General features: G+C 36.1%; 1 protein-coding gene across 12 annotated transcripts in view; it reads left to right on the forward strand.

Annotated features, from left to right (window-relative positions):
* Nucleotides 1-22,142, forward strand: part of CCDC178 (coiled-coil domain containing 178) — a 477,106-nt gene that overhangs the window by 170,936 nt on the left and 284,028 nt on the right. For all 12 annotated transcript variants that reach the window (XR_013165210.1, XM_077135675.1, XM_077135679.1 and 9 more), the window contains 3 exons: nucleotides 9,554-9,616; nucleotides 10,786-10,947; nucleotides 12,527-12,640. Coding sequence is in view for 11 of the 12 variants with exons in the window: in XM_077135675.1 (XP_076991790.1) it covers nucleotides 9,554-9,616; nucleotides 10,786-10,947; nucleotides 12,527-12,640 (339 nt within the window). In the remaining variant the exon portion in view is untranslated. The remainder of the gene's footprint in view (nucleotides 1-9,553; nucleotides 9,617-10,785; nucleotides 10,948-12,526; nucleotides 12,641-22,142) is intronic.

The following is a 22,142-nucleotide window of genomic DNA, read 5'->3' on the forward strand; positions in this document are numbered from 1 at the left end:
AAGCATGTGAATATTGAATCAAGAAAATGGCAACTTAAAAATGATATTATGGCATTTTTATTTATTTATTCCCTATACCTGTTGCTGGATCAACACTAGTCTTGAAGACGTGAGCCCATTTTCTCAATGTGGGACCCTGATCCTTAGTTCCAAAGGAAGTATAGCAGACCTGATTGACAAACAGTTGTGTTTGTTTATTCTAACCTAACAACAGTCTTTCAGGGGCTGTGAGGGTAGATGAGTGGTGGAATTCTCACCTGCCATGCAGAAGACCTGGATTTGGTTCCTGGCCCATGCACTTCCCAAACAAACAAATGAATGAAGTAAAACAAAACAAACAAAATTTAACAAATGGTGCTGCAATAAGGGGATACTCACATGGAAAAAGAATGAAGTGTGACCCCCGCCATACAGCATACAAAGGAAAAAAAAAAAGAGTCTCTCAGAAGTACTGGCATATGTTACTTGTCTTTGCTTCACTTAACTTGGACTCATTCAGCACAGAAACTTGAACTCATTCAGGGTAGAGAAATTGCAGATATTCCTCGAAAACACTGTAAGGTAAATGAACAACTCACAGCTACTTGGGGCAAGAGATTATGGTTGAGGTATACAAAAAGGCATTGAAAGTCTGGAAGGAAAAGTTAGGGAGGGAGTCTTGTTTTTGTTTTTGTTTTGTTTGTTTGTTTGTTTGGAAATTAGGGCATTCAAAAGTAACAATGTATACTGGAGGATTTCAAAAGCCATGAGCTTGATCAGAGTAGGGCACATGCTCAGGAAAGAGTTAGGAGGAAGATAGGCTTTCAATTCCAGTGAAAGCAGGAATTGTAAATGGCCTAGCTAAGAATCGAAGGAGTGCCCCAGCACAGAAAAAAATCATAAAGACCAGGAGAGGTTTCTCTTTCTCTTTCTATCTCTCTCTCTCTCCCTCCCTTCCTCTGTCCCTCTTCTTTTTTTGGCTGTTGACATTTATTCTATGTAAACTACGTAAACACAATATGAACTACGTAAACACAAACTTCAGAGATCACACATGACAAAGAAAACAGACTTTATAAAATAGTTTAGAAAAGCATTAAACACAGAGGTATAATCTACAAAAAGCAACAAAAACAAACCCTGGGGAGGGTAATAATCTGATTTATAATTCAATTTATAATGTATAATGTTTAAATAATTTATAATATAAAAATATAAATAATTTATAATAGATATTTAAAGCACACAGAATGTCCAATTTTCTATACAAATATGAAACATGCAAAGAAACAAGACTAAAGGAAACCATGGGCAAGAAGCTAATGGAAACAATGAGAAAAATGACGTATGAACAAATAGAGAATATTAAGAAGGGTACAAAAATTATAAAAGTGAACTAAACAGAAATTATGGGCCTAAAAGTGCAATAACTGAAGTGAACAAAAATAAAACAACTTGTTAGAAGGTTTCAATAGCAGATGTGAGCAGGCAGAAAAAGAATCAATAAACTTAAAGACAGATTATTGGAAATTATCCAGTCTGAGGAATTGTAATAAAAGAGAATGAAGAAAAATGGACAGAACCTACGAGATATGTGGGATACACCAGGCATATCAACATGTACACGATGGGAATCCCAGAAAGAGAAGAGAGACAGAAAGGAGTAGAAAGAATATTTGAAGACATAGAAATGAAAAATTCACAAATTTGATTTTTAAAAAAAGACACAAATCAACACATCCAAGAGACTCAAAAATACTTCAAGGATAAATGCAAAGAGCTCCACATCAAGATACATTATAATCCAATTCTCAAAAGCCAAGGACAAGGGAAATCTTGAAGGCAGCAAGAGGAAGGTAACAACTTGAAATGTATCATGGATATAAATGGAAGAGCTAAAATTGTGAAACTTCTAGAAGAAAATTCTGAACAGGACACAAAAGGTATGAAGCATAAAAGAGAAATGTTATAAAAAGGATTTCACAATGAAAAACTGCTGTTCTTTGAAAGCTTCTAAAAAAAAGGAAAAGGCAAGCCACGACTAAGAGGAAATATCTATAAAATATTTATTCAATAAAGGCTTTTACTCAGAATATTAAGAACTTTACAACCCAATTATAGGAAAAACAAAACAATAAAAAAATGCTCAAGAGACTTGAAGAGCTGCTTACAAAAGCAGATATATAAATCTAATTTACACATGAAAAGATGCTCACTATACTAGCCATCAGGAAAGGAAAAACAAGTCACAACCTTAATGCATTACCACTAGAATGGCTAAAATTAAAAAGCTGATAATACCATGTGCTCATGAGCATGTGGAGAACTCTCATTCATTGCTGATGACAATGCAAAATATTAAACCACCTCAGAAAACATTTTGGCAGTTTCTCATGTGTTTAAATAAATAAACTTAACATGTTATTCAAAAATTCCATCCCTAAGTGCTTACCTAAGAAGCCTCAAAATACGTACTCATACATAAAGCTGTACACAAATGTTCATAACAGTATTTTTCATAATATCAAAATATTGTAAACAACAAAAATGTCTATCAGCTGGTAAATGTATTAACAGATTACAGAACATCCCTATTATGAGATAACAGTAATAATAAAGAACAAAGTAATGATACATGCAACAGTATAGATAAATCTCACAAACATCATGCTAAGTGAAAGGCATCAAACACAGAAAGATTACACAGTTATATTTCAGGATTCCATTTGTTTCAAACCTTATGAGACGCAAAATGATAATGGCAAAAGCAGATCAATGGTTGCCTGTTTTGGGCATCCAAGGAATCAACAGACTGCAAGGAGGAGTAAGAGAGCTTTGCAGAGTGATAAGAATATTCCATACCAAATGGTGGCGATGTAAGAAAATAAAATGAGATTAAGGTATTGTTTAAGGAGAGCTTTGAAGGTATTGGAAATATTCTATTTCTGAAGCTAGTTGGTGTGTGTTCATGGGTGTCCGTGTTATCGGTATTTCTATTATCATCTGTACCTTACAAATAAATGGTGTTAAGGTATGAAACATTTTGTAAAACAAGTGAAAAATAAATGGCACAATGATGTTAAGCTTCTCAGTATATGTTAAGTGTAAAATGAAAACACAAAATTTTAAAAACTACGTTATTCTCAAAGACACGAAAACATCAAAGGAAAATACCCCAAATTCACAAAGCATATCTTTGGATTTTGGAGGTTCGGTTTATTTAACTGACTTTTATTTTTTTGTGATTTAAAAATGTTTCTACAGACGACATATAGATCTTCATAAAAAAAAGAAAGTTAAGAAAGCATCTTTGTATTAACTTTTAGATAGGACCTGGCTTTCTGCTAAGACCCTGGTCATCAAAAAGTGTCCTAGCAATGCGCAGCCAAAGAGCCGTCCTACCTAGCTAATTCAGTCCCATCTATAGTTACTTGCACAATTCCCAAATTTTGCTTTATGATTTTAACTTTTTAAAGTCTCTCTCTTCTTTCCTGATTTCAGACCTTAATGCAGTGTGAGTTTTCCAAATTTTTCCTAATGTTCCTTTTGTAACTGGAACCAAACTTGTGCTACTATCTTGATTCTGAGCTTAGATCAATTGGAATTTGCTCTTTACTCACCTTTTCTCTTTGAATGTGTATTCCGGACACACAGCTGTTCCATCCTCTGCTGTTTCAGCTGTCTTTTGTCCTCGTGCAGCAGCCTCTTCCAGTAGCATAGCTCTCTGCTGCCACTTGCTGGTTGCTGGCTGCTAAAACAAGGCAGAGGGTCAAAGGTGAGGATGTTTTAGTATGAACTCTTCCAGCTACTGAGACGCTGTCACCCCCTTTTCCTGAGCTTCTCTAAACCTCTTCACAGTGACCTGTTGATCTCTTTTATCCCTATTCTTAAAAGCAAGAATTGAGTTGTTGTGTCAGAGACTGTATGGCCTGCCAAGCCCCCCCAGATTTACTCTCTGGCCTTTATAGAAAAAGTTTGGTGACCCCTGCTCTAAAGAATACAGAAATAATGGGGATGGGGGATGGGGGATGGGTGATGGGGGTGGGGAGAGCATCCATTTCCTTTAGGGCACAGGTAAAGTACCCAGAGAAGAAACGAACTTGAAAGAGCCTCCTCTCTTCCAAAGCAGAGTGAGGGAGATTTTGTTGGCGAGGGTGAGATTGTGTCTCCAGGGCTGGTGAAGTGCATGGCTGAAGCCCACCCATAGCGTCTCCTTGCCAAACTGCCAGAGAAAGATGATGGGGAATAAATGGAGTTTCTGAGCAGACAGACTCAGGGGAGGGCGAGGACCACTGCCCGCCACATGCCGCAGCAGGAAAGAGGAATCAAGGCCCATCATAACAGGATGGGAAGCCGTTTTCTCACAGCCTTGCATGCCCCCCTCTGCCCTCTGTGATAAAGCTTAACTTTACTCCAGCTGGCAAAAGAAACTCCCTTCAGGATCCAGTTGTAGTATCATAAATCACAGTAAATAAGAGAGGATTTGACAATGAGAGGCAATATCTTGATAACAAGCACAAATATGTATTCCATACTGAAGTTTCTCTAATTTGGTTGGTTCGTGTGTGAAATCAAGCACAATGTATGCATTTATCTGTCATGACTTTTGTTTCTTTTAATATTGAAGAATTCTCTACTTTTTATTTCTTTGTCTTTCATTATATGTACATTTTTAAAGAGTCTAGGCCATTTTTTTTACAAATACTCTCCCTGCCCCCAGTATGGATTTATCCTTTTGCTTCTTCATAATTATGTGCAGATAAGAACTACATAATATTTGTGTCAAAAGTGTTTGTGTCCTCAGTGTAACATATCAGAATGCACATGATATTAATTTGTTTCATTGCTAGTGATATTTAGCTCAATCATGTTAAATTTTTGTCCCAACTGATTTATCCATTGCACTTTCCTTATTGTAATCAACGGAGTGATACTTTGAGAAAGTACAATAACTTATTTCCATTAAATTTTCAACTAATTGACTTAGCATTTTCTGATGACTTTAGGTTGAACCAATTTAAATCTAACAGTTGTGAAATGGTGATTTTCTGAGCTTTTCATTACCTTTACACGGAATTGTCAATTTGAGGAGCTCAGAGGCCTGACACAAGGAGAGCTGCGGGCTGTGCTCCTTGATCAGCAGCCTTCCCTCGTTCCTTATTCACGTCTTTATACTCTAGGAATATATGTTGCCTGCAATCCTAAATCAGAGTTCAGGCCTCCCTGCCTCTCTCCCTGCTTCTCCCATTTCTTCTCTTTGAAGGGAAATATCTGTAGGCCTTATTGTGCTATCCAATCTCAAGATGCTACTTATGGATGAAAACCTGTGTGTTCTGACATTTTTAAGGGCCCTGAGTGTCACATTACATAGAAGGTTTGAAAAGAATTTGTGAGCTTGAAAGAACCTTAAACTTCTACAGTTCCATCCTCCAACCTGGAAAGCAAAAGCAGTCTGTTTGTGATTCATTCATCTAGCTGTTTGATAAATTATTCATTCAACAAATGTTATATGCCAAACACAGTACTGGAAGCTGAGGCTAGAAGAGGGAGCTTACAGTACTGTTGAGCAGACCGATTCATGTAACAGCCCCCAGGAGTGCTGCAATCCTGTGGGCTAATAGTTGAAGCTTAATCAGGTTACAAATTAAGTAACCTCTGAGACCTGGGTTCTCAGTTTGCAGTATGGATAGTAGGTGCTCTGTCAGTAAATGCATGTGATTAACTTGAGCATGTGCATGTGTACAGGCATTCATCACTTTGCACAGCAACATGGTAATTGAAACACATGCATAGCTGAGGCATGCACTTGTTTTGCACGTTTCTGTTAACATGGCACTTCTAGAAAAGTGTCCGATATGTAGCAAATTCCTAAAGAGTGGTACTTAATTATTAAATCAGGAAAACTTACAACTAATGTAGCTCTTTGTTATTTTCCAGCATTCTTTTGAATGTCTTCCGTGATGGTAGAATCAGTATTTTACTGAGCAGACCACATTCTAATTCAAGTGTTAATTCTACCTCCTGGGACTTTGTACCCATTTAATCCTGGTTTTGTTCTCAGCAGCTACATAACTCATTTTGTATAATTAAAAGGCAGCATCTCCCCAGCGCTCATACCTTTTCCAACAGATTCCATTTCACAGTCAACTGTGGAATCACTAGGAGACTGGCACCTCCTTAACATAAAGTCTCGGTTCCGGTACTTAACATCTGGTGTAGGCTGCTGGGTTACAGAATTAAAAGAAGTATCACAGTTGCCTCAAAAGCCTGATGGATAAACAAGGAAGCTAATGCAAAGAGAGGGGCACGTGAGAGGGAGAGGCTCCATACTAAATATTTCTATTACACTGAAGTGTCCTAGGTATCCAGGTGTCACTTAGATGTTAAATTAATCTGACTGAGATTATATAGGTTAGCAACCTGGTTCCATTATGTACTAATGTTGTGAATTTGGGCAATTTGTGCAATTTCTGTCTCGGTTTTCCCTTTTACTAAGGGGACAGTAATATCTGTTTTATAGATTTCATTGTGAAATTAAAACAGAGTAAACATACATAGTAAGCAGGTGATATGTCATCCTTTTAGTAGTTCTAGTTTGCTAGCTGCCGGAATGCAACACACCAGAGATGGATTGGCTTCTAATAAAAGGGGATTTATTTTGTTAGTTCTTCAGAGGAAAGGCAGGTAACTTTCCACTGAGGTTCTTTCTTATGTGGGAAGGCACAGGATGGTCTCTGTTGGCTTTCTCTCCAGGCCTCTGAGTTCCAGCAACTTTCCCCAGGGTGATTTCTTTCTGCATCTCCAAAGGCCTGGGCTGAGCTGCAAGTGCTGAGATGAGGTATGCTGAGCTGCTTGGGCTGTGCTGTTGCACTCTCTCATTTAAGCACCAGCCAATTAAGTCAAACGTCCTTCATTGCAGCAGGCACGCCTCCTAGCCGACTGCAAATGTAATGAGCAACAGATGAGGTTCACGTACCATTGGCTCAGGTCCACGGCAACAGAACTAGGCATGTTCACCTGGCCAAGTTGACAACTGAGTCTGACTACCACAGTAGTAGCACTAATAGTCATGTAATATTATTGAGGTGGGGAATGACAATTTTTTGTTGGTCATAGGTGCTGATCCCCCTTGATGAACTGCCTCATCCAAGTCGCTTTACTTAAGGCCATGCCTCTTTCTGGGACAACTCACATCCAATGACTGATAAAATTAGAAGTATAGCTTTGTCACTTTGCCCCAACTTGGGACAAATTCTTGTTTCAGCACTCCCCATCAGGTTGACCAAGGAGACTGTTGTTGAGGCTGATCACAAATGAACTTGTTTCTCTACCCATTCCTGCTTTCTTCTCTCTTCCATAGGAGTTGGCCCAAAGTGCACTCCTTTATAAATATCCTGCAACCTAAGCTCCATCTCAGAATCTTTAGGGAACACAACCTGTGACAATAGGATAGAAAGACACATAAGTCCTCTCACTCAGATGTGGTACCCTATGGCCTGAGTCCTTTACCATCACTGTTTTCTTTCTATCAGTGTTTGGTGTTTTGAAGGTTTTTTAACCCAGTAGGTCTCCTAGGAACAGTTCCTAGGAGAAAAGGAAAAGTTCTTATTCCTTTTGCCAGCACTGTGTTGGATCAATCATATTTTGAGTAAAATGGATAGTACTGTGGGAAGGTCTTGAGAATCTGGTTGAAAACACTCTTTGTGGACATGTGCCTGGTGGAATGAAGTTGGCAGCCTCAGTGGCCACAGGAACCTTCACTTTTGGTGACTCATCATTTAAAAACTTTCTGGCTCATAGAAATTGGAGGTGTGATAGGCTACAGAGCCTGGAAAATTCCCCACGGTGCTTGAGTGAATCTTCAGACAATTTTCCTACGGATGGTGGCAATTTGTCCGAGTTGGTTTTGTGTAAATACAAAACTTTCAAAATCGACTATTTCCTTTATTTTTAAGGTAATACAATGTTTTACTTCTTGGAGCTTTAGACTCTTTTTTTTTTTTTTTTTTTAGTATAATTTCTCATACACTGTTAACATTGTTTTCAGCCCTACATCCAGAGTTTCTTTTTGTAACATATAACTTTATCCAATTTAGGGGACTGGATTCATTTCAACCATGGTACTCTCTCTTAGTAGCTGAAATCAAATTAAAAAAACTTTGAAGAATTTATTTTAAAGAACCACAAACTGAGGAATCCATATTATAGCCATGATGATCTTTTTTAAAGCATGCACACCCTTCACTAATTTTCTTCATGGACCTTAAAGGTCCTGCATAGTCTGGTAGTTGCTTATCTCTTCAGCTTCCTATCTTACCATTCCCCACTTCCTCTCCCACACACACACACACACACACACACACGTGATTTTCACTACAGACAGAGGTCAAACTTAGCACTGTATTTTGGAGTGTATTTTTTCTGTATACTATGGAGGCATTTTTAATTTGGTTATTCAAGTTAATTATTTAGTTATTATTACTTATTATTAAATGTTTAATGAGTTGATAAAACTGTGATGAGGCAACTAATTTATTTTAAATTATCGAAATATATCATTGTATAAATTGGTTTTAGATGTAGTTATATCCTTAGGTGATATAGTATGGTAGGGTTATTGCTTTACTTATCACCTTTCTATTTGCTTCTTTTGAGTTATTCTTTTACTTTGGAAGAACATACTTTTAATGTCACTTTATAGAATAGAGGAACGATTAGAGGAGAAACCTACAGACTTGCTTCCTTAGACTGTCTCCATAGATACCCTAATATAGAGGGATTTGATAAATAAGGAGGGCTATCAGAGAGGTTGCTGAACCTACACTATTCCTTCTTACAAAGCAAGACAGTTCTTTTCAGTCTGGCAGAGAGCCTAAATCCAAGCCAACTCCTTTGTTAAATAAGGAGTTCCAAACCCGGGTTCGATTCCCGGTGCCTGCCCATGTTAAAAAAAAAAAAAAAAGATGTAATTTTACAGTAGAAGGTACTCTGTGAACTGCTATCAATTCTGGTTTTGTGTGATAATTTAAAGCACAACCAAGAAAAATTAAAGATTATTTGTACAGGTAACAGAATGAATAGTTTTCCAATTTATTTATTTTTTTATTCATTTTGTGGCTATGAACGAAAGTGATGACCGAAGGAATAAAAAGGAATTGTTCCAGCCAAACAGAGAATCGGATCATATTTTGCAAACTTCACACTTGAATTGTACCTATCTTGTTTTCAAGTCGAACATGTTTATTCTGAAAAGTAATACTGAAAAACAAACTGATCGGTTTTTATTAAAAGAGAAATTGAAGATTGCCTAGTTTTTCCATTATGGTTACTTTGATTTTATGGTTCAAGACAATAAAGTACAATCTTAACTGAACTGAAATGCTGTATTTTATTTTCTGCTCTGATATCACTTAATTACATCACCTCAAAAAAACACCATTTTTTTCTATTTTATAATAATTTATAATTAATATTTTACTCTTTGTTTTAAGTTATGTAAACTGTATTTTGTATTATCAATTGTTTTAAAAATGTTTTCTGATATCCTCATTTTTACAAATTTGATAATGTATAGGGTAGAGAAGAATTCTTGAAAAAACTCATTCGAAGTCAAGTGGCTGCTTTAATACTGATTCAGGTAATTCAAATTTGGTTTCGATATTTCATTGTTTCTTTAATTTGCATTTTACTTAGCATGTTAAATTTGCCTATAATGAGGCTTCTTTTCACTACTTGGTTTGCAAGCTAGCAGTTTTCTCTTCTTAGCTGAAGACAGTTGCCCTCTGTGTACAACTAACAGTGTCTGATCATGCATAAAGAAACTGACCTCCCATATACATATCTCATTTTGTGGCTTAATGGGGATTTCTGCCAGTCTAGCAAAAAAGGCAGTGGGATCTTATTCCTAAGTGTCTAAACTCTTAGCTTTACTTTGTGATGATGTTATGCTTTCCTTACTTCTACTGACTTTCATTTGAATTTCTTTATTTAACCCTGAAAGAAACATGCCATGTAGTTTCTGTGTAAAGTTTTTGAAACTACAACATGAGAGCTAGCAAAATCAATGTCATTATTTTTTTAAATCGCTATCTACCACCTGTATAGCCTTTGCAAACACAGATTGGGTTCTTCAGATTCCTGCATGTTTTAGGATGTCTCCCTTTCAGAAATACCTACCTACCCACGTATATACATGCATCATACATATTTGAAATTATTATATTTTTTATATATAGACTAGAGGAAAAAACAGTCTAAAATACAGATTTTTAAATTATTTGAGATTATCTGCATGGACTGTCCTCAAGCAAAAATCTCATTATTTTTTCTGTTAGGAAATTTGCTGTTTTCAGACATATGGCATCAGTGTTCCTATGCTTCAACATGTTTGAAAATACCAGATTCACTTAGTTATTTCTATGTATACAAGCTCAGTAATCCCATGGTTTACCCAGCCTTTATTGTTTAATATTATGTTATTGACTTCCTGTTTATTGGTTATATTTGGTTTGTAAGAATTACTATATATTGTAATATGTGTTGTTAGTGCAATCTCTAACCTTATAGTTCTCTAATACTTAAGAATATTTTATTTTTAATGTTTCTTTTATTTTTTCACTCATTTCTTCTAGTAATTAACTGTGTACTCTTTAAATAAACAATATTTTTAACCCATTGCTTTTTATGATGGTATCTATCTTTTGATTTTCAAATAACCACAAAGATTATTACCTAACACAATAAGGGGCTCAATAAATTTTTAAGTTATTAATAATCAACTGAGTGATTTTAAATCTTTATTGGCAGAAAAAATTATATAATTTTCAAGAATTGCAGATGCAGGAGAGGCAAGAACTTGCAGAAAAGAAAGCAGTATATACTCTAGCATTGTCTGAAATGGAAGCACCTCTGCTTCAACTGGAAGAAGATGCTGTCAGAATCAGAATGACCCACCAGGAACATTTTAATGTAAGCATATATAAATGAATCCAGATACAAATTTACAGGAATATTTAGGTTGGTAAATCATGTATGTGATTTTATGTTATTGTTGGAAAAAATTATGATGTCACCTAGTAAGACATAAAAGCATCAACAAACTAAGTAACTATTGCAGGTTCACAACGGATCCACAATAGAACTGTATAGTGGGACCATTAGTGCAATTTCTAAAATCTCATATTCTCTTGGGAGTGCACTTAAGAAAAGCAGCTTTCAAAATGGGTGCTCAGTAACTTATCTAAGATGCTGGCCCACCATCAAATTCTCCACTGTTTGTTAATAAAATTCTAAAGTGGCTTTTGCTCAAATATAAAATATAATGTATCTTGACATTTTCATGGTAAATTTTTTATGCATATATCAAAAAGAAATTTAGACAGGTTGAAAAATAAAGCAAATGTGGATAAAATATTTCCTAAACTTCAAGTTTGTGGCAGTAACTGATATTACTAGCCCTTCCCAAATAAAAATTTATTAGAAAAATACGTATGTATCATGTCATTAGTCTTTTGGAGAACAAGAGGGTGTGGTAAGAGTTATACATTCTCATCTTTAGCTGCAGCAAGGGCATACATATATATATATCCATTTGTGTCAGTTTGGAAATAGGATTTCTTTTGTTACAAATGATTATGTAAATTTATTTTATTAGACTTAGATAATTTTCAGATTTCTTCTTTTAAAAATATTGTGTGATTTACAAAGAATTCCTATGGTCAAGGTTTATTTTTATTTTCAAAATCTCTCTTTGAAATAGGCAAGAAAAAGTTTACCTTTATCATAAACTTCAGAAAACTTGAGTCCTAACAGGTTAAGCAACTTGGGAAAAAAAAGGCCTTAAAGCATTGAAACAATAAATTCTGAGTTTAGTACTCTATTTAGGACTTCTATAAATGTTATCTTAGTGCTCATATAATGAATGTATAACTGGTACTCACACCTAGTGTTATAAATTATTTTAATAACTTATTCTACTTACATTAAAGATGCAAGTTCATTAATTGTATCAAAAGCCCCAGTGTGATTGTCTGAACATGATAATGAACTCCAGAAAAGAGTAACTTTTATTTCCTCTTATTTTATAATAGCCATTATTTTCTATCTTCTTATAGCTCAGTAATCACTTTTGTTTTATTCTATTTTAAAAGTTGATAAATTACCAGAACTATTAATTTAGCATAAACCTTTAGAAAGAGTAAGTTTTTATACTTTTTTTTTGGAAATGATTGCTAAAGATTTGTATTTTGAATTTTAAGTTTGGTAAAAAAATTTTTAAATAGTGATGAAAATATGCAATCTGTGAAAGTTAACTAGGATTTTAAAAGTAGCTAAAATGGCTACATTTTGCTTTTCTCACACTATTTAAATACAATATTTTTATTTTGGATATTGTAGCATGTTTTGGTAATTTATATGTGGTTATTCTTTCCCTTTGTATAAAAAATAAAATTGTTAATATTAAAATAGACACCTGGGTAATATTTGATTTACAAAGGAATAATTGGATTGTAGATGCTACACATCTTACTATCTGAATATCTTTTAGACACTTCATGATATGCTCGAGAAGAAAGAAAATATTAAAAGAAATGTAGAAAAAACAAAGAGAAAATTGCGAAAAAAGGGGAAGAAAACCCGCAATGTACTAATAGAAACTGAGGTAAAAATTTACATCAAAAGTAGTTTTGAATTTACAATTACTTATGCTAATGAAGAAGCCCAAGAAAAAATTTTAGATGGATTGCACCTGTGGTAGTTAGATTCAGTTGTCAACTTGGCCAGGTGAAGACCCCTAGTTTTGTTGCTGTGGCCATGAGCCAGTGGTATGTGAACCTCATCTGTTGCTCATTATATCTGCAGTCAGCTAAGAGGCATGCCTGCTGCAGTGAATGATGTTGGATTTAATTGGCTGGTGCTTAAATGAGTGAGTTCAATGTAGCACAGCCCAAGTAGCTCAGCATACCTCATCTCAACACTCCCAGCTCAGCCCAGGCCTTTGGAAATGCAGAAAGAAATCACCCCGGGGAAAGTTGTTGGAAACCAGAGACCTGGAGAGAAGGCCAGCAGAGATCACCTTGTGCCTTCCCATGTAAGAAAAAACCTCAGTTGAAAGTTAGCTGCCCTTCCTCTAAAGAACTAATGAAACAAATCCCCTTTTATTGAAAGCCAATCCGTCTCTGGTGTGTTGCATTCCAGCAGCTAGCAAACTACAACAGCACCCATTTCTAATTGGTTTCCTTAAAGTGAGCCCAATTGCATGCAAACACACACACAACACAGAGTCACTTGTCTTGATCTCTTTGTCTTACACTGTCTTTTCTGCAGGTCTAGCCTATCAGAGTCGTAGCCCCCAGCCAGGATAAAATACAAAGCAAAATTTATAATGGGGTTATGGAAAAGTCTGCTTTTTTCAATTGCTGTATTGACTCCTATTGCTTGAAGTTTAAGGGAATAATGAAAAAAAGGAAATAAATAATTAAGAAAGGAAGAAAGGAAAAAAGAAGGGAAGGAGGACGGGAAGAAAACAAGGAGAGTAAGAAAGAATGATGGAAGGAGAGGAAAAAATAGAAGTTGAACTTAATAAAAATAGCAGGATTATTTTTTGTTGTTCAGTGGGTGGAATCTTCTATTAAAGGATGAGATCTGTCTACTGGTTTAATACCAAAGCAATAAACTGAAATTTTGAAATTACTAAAAATCAGATTTTATATAAAACTGCTTACAAATTAGCAAGCAATTTTTTTCTGATACAATACTTTGAAGCAATATTGTACCATTATTTTAATTTTAATTTTGTACTATATAATTTGATTATATTGGTTAGCATTTTAAAAAGTCAAAAATTTAATTTAAAAAATTATGTAATGCTTTATATGTTAAAGCAAAAACTAGCAAGATTTTGTTTTCAAAAAGCATCTCCTCTTAGCTAAAGTCATTTTCCCATTAATCTTACTACTAGCCCCTTATATAAATCCCTCATTTAGCTAGTTAAAATAAATCATTGAGGTAGCAGTAGAAGATGGTGGAGTAGGGAACACCAGGACTCAGTCCTTCCCCTAAAACAAAAATTAAATAGGCAGGAGCTGTCTGAAACAACTACTTTGTAACTCTGAAGACCAGAAGAACAACTGTACAGTCCAGGGAAGAGCAGGAAGAAGAAGCTGATAAACCACAGTAAAGGGTAATGAATTTCTTTCTCTGCAGTGGTGACCAGTGCACATCCCCCATCCTCAAAGCTGACCGCCTTAAAGAGTCCAGTTACTGGCTAGCTCGCTGGTGACAGAAAGGGGCATAAAAAATCCTCTTCTCCAAGAACATGGGTGGGTACAGCTGATCACTGATCATGGCTTTTAGTTAGCAAGTTCAGACTGGTTGAGCCCTATCTCTGAGGGAAGAAGCTATTGTTTTAACTTGTCCCAGACAAAGGTGGTGGCAGGCATTGTTTGAACCTTGCCTAGGACAAATGCAGCAGCGGCCATTGTTTTGAGCCTCCCAGTGCTCCCAGTGGTGGAGTCACAGCAGTTCCTCAGGGCTGTGGGGGACAGTTAGCTGGAGGGCTGTATTTGCTGGGTGTGCTAGTAAAGCTCAGATTTGAAGAGCCGTTGGAGAAGCTTCTGGCACCTTTCTTGATCCCTTCCTAGGATGCTTTGGAGCCAGTCTGTGCCTCTTTCATGGGTCTTCAGCCCTATTCGGGTTGGGATGGACTGACATGGGAAAGTGTTCTCCCTTTTGCCCTCTTCCCAGAATTTGCCCCAAGGCAAAAGCAGCTTGAGACAATGAAAGGAGTATAAAAACTATACAGGCAGTCATCCTGGCTTCAAATACCACGGAGAAGGTCTATCTCCTGTGAAAAGAGGCTAATCAAACTCCCATAGACAAAGGAATTCTGAAACAACTAACAAGTAAAAGCCCAAGATAAGATAGATGTCCAGAAAGACGGGGAAAACCCAACACACTGCAGTTTGCTTTGGGCAGAGCTTCCTGATATTGTTGCATGAAACCAGGAAGGAGGCTTTGCAAGAGTCTCCAGGAACATTATGTGAAAACAGGACTGGAGTGCTTAACCAGGAACAAGGCTGCAAGCCTCCAGGAATGTTAGGCTGAAGCAAACCCGGATGGAGGCTCCAAAGTTTCAGAAAGTAGGTTTTATTAGTCTATGGCCATAGAGCTCAGCCAAGTAGCCTCTGAAAGTCTGAGGCCCAAACAGGGGCTGACATACGATTTTATAGACAGAATGGCTTGTTTAGGACAGGGTTTTCCTAAACTAGCAATTCTCAGGGGAGACAATTGGCTGTGTGCCAACGATCAGACCCAGAAGAATTGCAAAGCTGAGTTTACAGAAGTGGATGAGCGTTGGTGGGGGAGGGGGCTCCTACAGAGCCCTCTTATCTTACCTGTGTGTGCTTTCAAGCATCCTTGGGGCAGGGAGACTTTCCAAAGAAAAAGTGCCTTGAGTAAACAGGGGGCCTGCTTGCTACCAGGGGTCTGCCTACTACAAAATGACTACAGAAGCTCAAGAAAATCTCTATCTTATCACCAGTTGGTTAAAAGCAGAACAAAAACAAGAAACAGACATTTCAGGGAATAAGTCCCAAAGTTAATATTTTAAAATAATGTACAATGTGCAGCATAAGAGTACAAGACAAACAGGAAATGAGAGCCCTTCCAAAGGAAGAGAATAAGAATACAGAAAACACCAATGGAGAAGATATCCACCAGTGTGGATATACCAAATAAAGTCTTTAAAAATATCTTTACAAAGTTTGAGGAAATACAGAACAAGAACTAAGGGATCACAGAAAAGCAATGAATGAACAATATGAGAGTCTAAAGAGAAATAATTTTTACAAAGGAACCAAATAGAACTATTGGAATTTAAGACTGAAGTGAAAAAATTCCCAGGAGAGTTTTGAGAGCAGACTGGGACCAGCAATCTGCCAGTGGATTTGAAAATAAAACAATTGAAATGAGTCGGGTTGAGGAGCAAAAACAAAAAAGAAATGTTAAAAGTCAAAGTAACCTAAGACAGCTTTGGGACACCATCAAGCACACAAATATATGCATTACTGGAGTCCCAGGAGAAGAGAGAAAGGGGAAGAAGGAATAATCAAAGAAATGCCAACAAAGAACTTTCCAAATTTAGCAAAAGACATGAATATGCACATTCCAGAAGCTCAGAGAATACCTAATAAGATAAACATGAAGAAAAATCTAGCCCATCAGATGTTGATTGCACCATTGAATGCAAAGGACAAAGAGAGTTCTGAAAGCTACAAGCTACGAGAGAAAAGCAATGTGTTATATGCAAGGATGTCCCAATTAGATAGAGCAAGGATTTCTTATCATAAACCCTGGAGGCAAGAATGCAGTGGGTTAAAAATACTTAAAGTGCTAAAAGAAAGCAACTCTCAGCCAAAAATTTTATATCTGGTGTGAGACTCTTTCAAAAATGAAGGGATGATTAAAACATTCTCAGATAAGCAAAAGCTGAGAGAGTTCATCATCACTAGACATATCCTACAATTAATGCTAAATGGTGCCCTTCAGACTGAAAGAACACTAGCAGCATAAAGTAACAAAGAACTGCACTAAAGGTGGCCATTTGGGTAATTATAAATGCCAGTATTATTGTACTGCATGTTTTTGTATATAATTTTACTTCTTACATTCTACAGTTGCTAAAATGCAAATGACAAAAAAAGAATGATATATCTTTGTTTTTGGACACATGATGTAGAAAAATATGTCATAATGTACAAAAAAATGGGGGACCAAGAGGTATATGAAAAGTATATGTGCATTTATTGAAATTAGGTTGGTATCAAAACAAATATGAGTCTTATATATTTAGAATGTTAAATTTTAATCCTCTTGGTAGCCACAAGGAAAACAGATGAGAATTATATCCAGTTAGAAGTGAGAAGGCACTCAATATGGTACAAAAACAAAGAAGAAAATAAATATAAAAGTAGGCATTAATGGAAGTGGGGGACATTAAGTATAAATGCATTAAATTCTGCAGTCAAAAGGCAGAAATTGGCAGGATGGACAAAAAAAAACAAATGATCCAATTATATTTTATCTGCAAGAGACTCACCTTAAATTCAAAGATACAAGTAGGTTGAGGGTAAAAGAATGAAAAAAGATAGACCATGAACATAGTAACCAAAAGAGAGCTAGAGTGGCTATACTAATGTTGGATAAAGTAGATTTTATGTCAAAACAGTTACAAGTAACAAAGATGGTCATTAAATCCTGATAAAAGAGACAATTCAACAGGAAAATATAAGTTATAAATATATATACAGAGCCTCAAAATGCATGAAGCAATTATTAACAGATTTGAAGGGAGAAACTGACAGTTGTACATTGATAGGAAGAGACTTTAATAACCACTCAAAATAGTGGTTAGAATATCTAGTTAGAAGATCAATAAGGTAGCAGAGGACTTGAATGTTATACTAAACCAAGTAGATCTAACAGATGTGCTGGTTTAAAAATGTTGTGTGCCCCAGAAAAGTCATGTCCTTTAATTCTAATTCAGTATTGTAGGGTGAAAACCTTTAGTTCAATTGTTTCCATGGAGACTGACCTTTTCAGTTGTGGACATGACCTTTTGGTTATATTACTCCATGGAGATGTGACACACCCAATTTTAGCTGTGGCCTTTTGATTAGATGGAGATGTGACTCTGCCCATTCAAGGTGGGGCTTGATTAGCTAACTGGAGTCCTTTAAAAGGGGAGGTATTTTGGATAAAACATAATTGTTTCAGAGCCGACAAAGATGCACACATTTGGAGATGCCAGGAGAGCCAACTGAAAGAGCAGATGCTTAGACATGGATGTTTGGAGATGCAGAGCCCAGCAGATGTTGCCACGTGCCTTCCCATGAGACGCTAAGCAAGCCAGAACCCAGAGCTGTGTCCCAGAGGAACTAAGTGATGACCCACAGAAGCTTAGAGAGGAAACCACTGGCATCAGAACCTGGAAACAGTGGAACTAGGAACAAGGACCAGCAGATGCCAGCCACATGCGTTCCCAGATTGGCCTTTCTTGAGTCAAGGTATCTTTTTTCTGGATGCCTTAGTTTGGACATTTTTATGGCCTTATAACAATAAACTTATAAGTTAATAAATTCCCTTTTTAAAAGCCATTCCATTTCTAGTATGTTTCATTTCTGGCAACAAATACAAACTAAAATGCAGACATATATAGAGCACTGCACTCAACAAAAACAGAATATGCATTTTTCTCCAGTGCATGGATCATTCCCCATAATAGACTATATGCTGGGTGACAGAAAAAGTCTCAGTAAATATTTATATTGTACAAGGTATATTTTCCAACCACAAAGGAATAAAGCTAAAAATAACAGAGGAAGAAATGGAAAATTCACAAATATGTGTAAATTAAACAACATACTCTCGAGCAAACAATTTGTGAAAGAAGAAATCAAAAGCAAAATTAGGAAATACCTTGAGGCCAATGAAAATGAAAATAAAACATACCAAATCTTTTGTGATGCAGTGAAGGCAGTGCTGAGAGGGAAATTTAAAGCTCTAAATGCTTGCATTAAAAAAGAAGAAAGACTAAAAATCAGAGACCTAATTTCAAAACTGGAAGAACTAGAAAAAGAGGAGCAAACTAAATCCAAAATGAGCAGAAGGAAGGAAACAACAGAGTAGAGTGGAGATCAATGAAATAAAAATGAAAAAGTAATAGAGTATCAACAAAATCAAAAGTTGGTTCTTTGAAAAGATCAATAAAATTGGCAAACCTTTAGCTAGACTGACAAAAAAAAAGAGGATTCAAATGATGCAAATCAGACATGAAATGGAAGGTATTACTATAGACACTGGGTCTATACATGGATACTATGGGCAACTCTGTGCCAATAAATAAGATAACCTGGACAAATTCTTAGAAACACACAAGCTATCTACATTGACTCAAAAACCTCCTGAGAGAGACCAAATGGCATCACAGGGGATCTCTACCAAACATTCCTAGAAGACAACTCCAATTCTCTTCCAAAACTCAACTCAAACTCTTCAATGAAATTGAAGAGGAAGGAACACTCTCTAATTCATTCTACAAGACCAATATTACTCTCATACCAAAGCTGGCTAAAGGTACCACAAGGAAAGAAGACTACAGTCCAATATATCTTATGAAAATAGGTGCAAAAATCCTCAACAGCATGCTAGCAAATGAAATCCAGCAGGATATTAAAAGAGTTCTACACCACGATCAAGTTGGATTTATTGCTGCTATGCAAGATTGCTAAGAAAATCAATTAATGTAAGACAGTAAATTAACAGAATGAAGGAAAAAAAAAACACAATCATCTCAATTGATGCAGAAAAGGCATTTGACAAAATCCAACATACTTTCTTGATAAAAGCACTCTGAACACTAGGAATAGAAGGAAACTTTGTCAGCATGATAAAGGGCATATATGAAAAACCTGCGTCTAACTAGCTACTTAATGGTGAAAGACTGAAATCTTTCCTTCTAACATCAGAAACAAGTTGATGCTGATGCACTGTCATCACTGTTATTTAGCATTGCAATGGACAATTGCAAGAAGAAATGAAGAAAAAAAGTCCATTTACAATAGAAACTAAAGAATCAAATATCTAGACTTGTACATGGAAACTACAAAACGTTGCTAAAAGATATTAAAGAAGACCTAAATGAATGGAAGGAAATTCCATTCCATATTCATAGATTGGAAGATTAATATAATTAAGTGGTCAGCACTACACAAAGCAATTTATAGATTCAATGCTATTCCAACCAAATTTCCAACAACCTTCTTTTCAGAAATGGAAAGGTCAATCATCATATTTATATGGAAGGGTAAGGGGCCCCCAAAAGCTAAAGCCATCTTGAAAAAGAAGAATGAAGTTGGAAGAGTCACACTTTCTTAAGACTTATTACAAAGACAGAGTAATCAATATAGCATGGTACTGGCACAAAGGGAGACATATAAACCAATAGAATAGAATTGACAGCTCAGAAATCACCTCTCACTTGTATGGCCACTGATTTTTGACAAAGTGGCAAAGACCACTTAGTAAAAAATATTCTTTTCAACAAATGGTGCTGGGAAAACTGGATCACCATTTGCAAACAAAGTAGAAGTACTCCTACCTCATACAGAATTTAAAAATCAATTCAAAATGGATCAAATACCTTAATAAAGAGCTAGAACTATCAAACGACTAGAATAAAATATGGGAAAGCATTTCAGGACCTGTGATAGGCATTGAATTCTTAGACTTTACACCCAAATTACAAACAACAAAACAAATAATAGATAAATGGGACCTCATCAAAATAAAAAAAATTGCTCCACATCCTGCACAATGTAGAAACTAATTTGGAAATCTCATATCTGAGAAATCTTATATCTGATAATATCTAGAATATATAAAGATATCCTTTAAGTCAACAATTAGAAGACAAACAATGCAATTAAGAAATGGCCAAAGGACATCTTTCCAAAGAGGACCTACAAATGGCCAGAAAACACATGAAAATATGCTTACCAACATTAACCATCATGGAAATGCAAATTAAATCACAACGGGATACTGTTTCACACCTATTTGAATGGCTGCTATTATAAGAATGGAAAATAACAAGCATTGGAGATGATGGGGAGAAAGAGGAACACCCATTATAAAATTTGCAGCTGCTGTTGAAGACAGTTTAGCAGTTACTCATAAAACCAAGTATAGAATTCCCTTATGTTCTAGTCTGCTAGCTTCCAGAATGCAATATACCAGAAACAATGGCTTTTAAAAAGGGAAATTTAATAAATTGCTAGTTTACAGTTCTAAGGCCAAGAAAATGTCCCAATTAAAACAAGTCTATAGAAATGTCCAATCGAAGGCATCCAGGGAAAGATACCTTGTTTCAAAAAGGCCAATGAAGTTCAAGGTTTCTCTCTCAAGTGAGAAGGTACATGGTGAACACAGCCACAGTTTCTCTCTTGGCTGGAGGGGCACATGGCAAACACACTCAGCGTTACTCTCTCATCTGGAAGGGCATATGGTGAACATGGCGCCATCTGCTAGCTTCTCTCCTGGCTTCCAGTTACATGAAGCTCCCCGGAAGACATTTTCCTTCTTCATCTCCAAAGGTCTCTGGCTCGTGGACTCTCTGCTTTGTGGAAGGATGAAGAATCTCCTTCATTCTCCAAAATGTTCCCTCTTTTATAGGACTCCAGAAATTTATCAAGACTCACCCAAATGGGTGGAGACATGTCATCATCTAATCCAGTTTAACAACCACTCTTGATTAAATCACATCTCCAGGGAGATGATCTGATTACAGTTGCAAACCTACAGCATTGAATAGGGATTATTCTGCCTTGATGAAATGGGATTTAGATGAAAACATGGCTTTTCTAGGGTCCATACATCCTTTCAAACCAGCACATGATATGACTGGACAATCTCACTACATACCCAAAAGAATTGAAGGCAGGGACTCCAACAGATATTTGCACACCATTGTTCATAGCAGCGTTATTCACAATTGCCAAAAAATGGAAGAAATCCAAGTGTCCAATTAACTGATGAATGGAAAATGGAATATTATTCAGCCATAAAAGAAATATTCTGATACATGTGACACCATAGATAAACCTGGACGACCCCATGTTGTGTGAAATAAAATTAGAATGAGCAAATTCATCGAGTCAGAATCTAGAATACAGGTTATCGGGGATGTGGTGGGGATGGGGAATGTGAATTTAAAGCTTAAACCGTACAGGATTCCTCTTTGGAATGATGGAAATGTTCTTGTAATAGATGGTGGGGATGGTAGCAAAACCTTGTGACTACAATTAAAAGCACTGTAATATATATGTCAATGTGATTAAAGGGGGAATTGTTAGATTGTATATATGATAACAGAATAAAAGTTTCTGAAAAATACATGGAACTTCACTACACAAATAGTGAACCTTAAGTTAAACCATGGACTTTAATTAGAAGTACAATTATAAAAATGTGCTATCAACTGTAACAAATGATCTACTCCAATGCAAGGTGTTGGTGGTGGGGCGGTATATGAGAATCCTGTGTTTTTTGCATGATTGTTTTGAAAACCTGTAAAGACCAACAACAACAAAAAAGCACTAACTGAA

This window comes from Tamandua tetradactyla, chromosome 18 (genome assembly GCF_023851605.1).
Source record: "Tamandua tetradactyla isolate mTamTet1 chromosome 18, mTamTet1.pri, whole genome shotgun sequence".
NCBI classification, from domain to species: domain Eukaryota; kingdom Metazoa; phylum Chordata; class Mammalia; order Pilosa; family Myrmecophagidae; genus Tamandua; species Tamandua tetradactyla.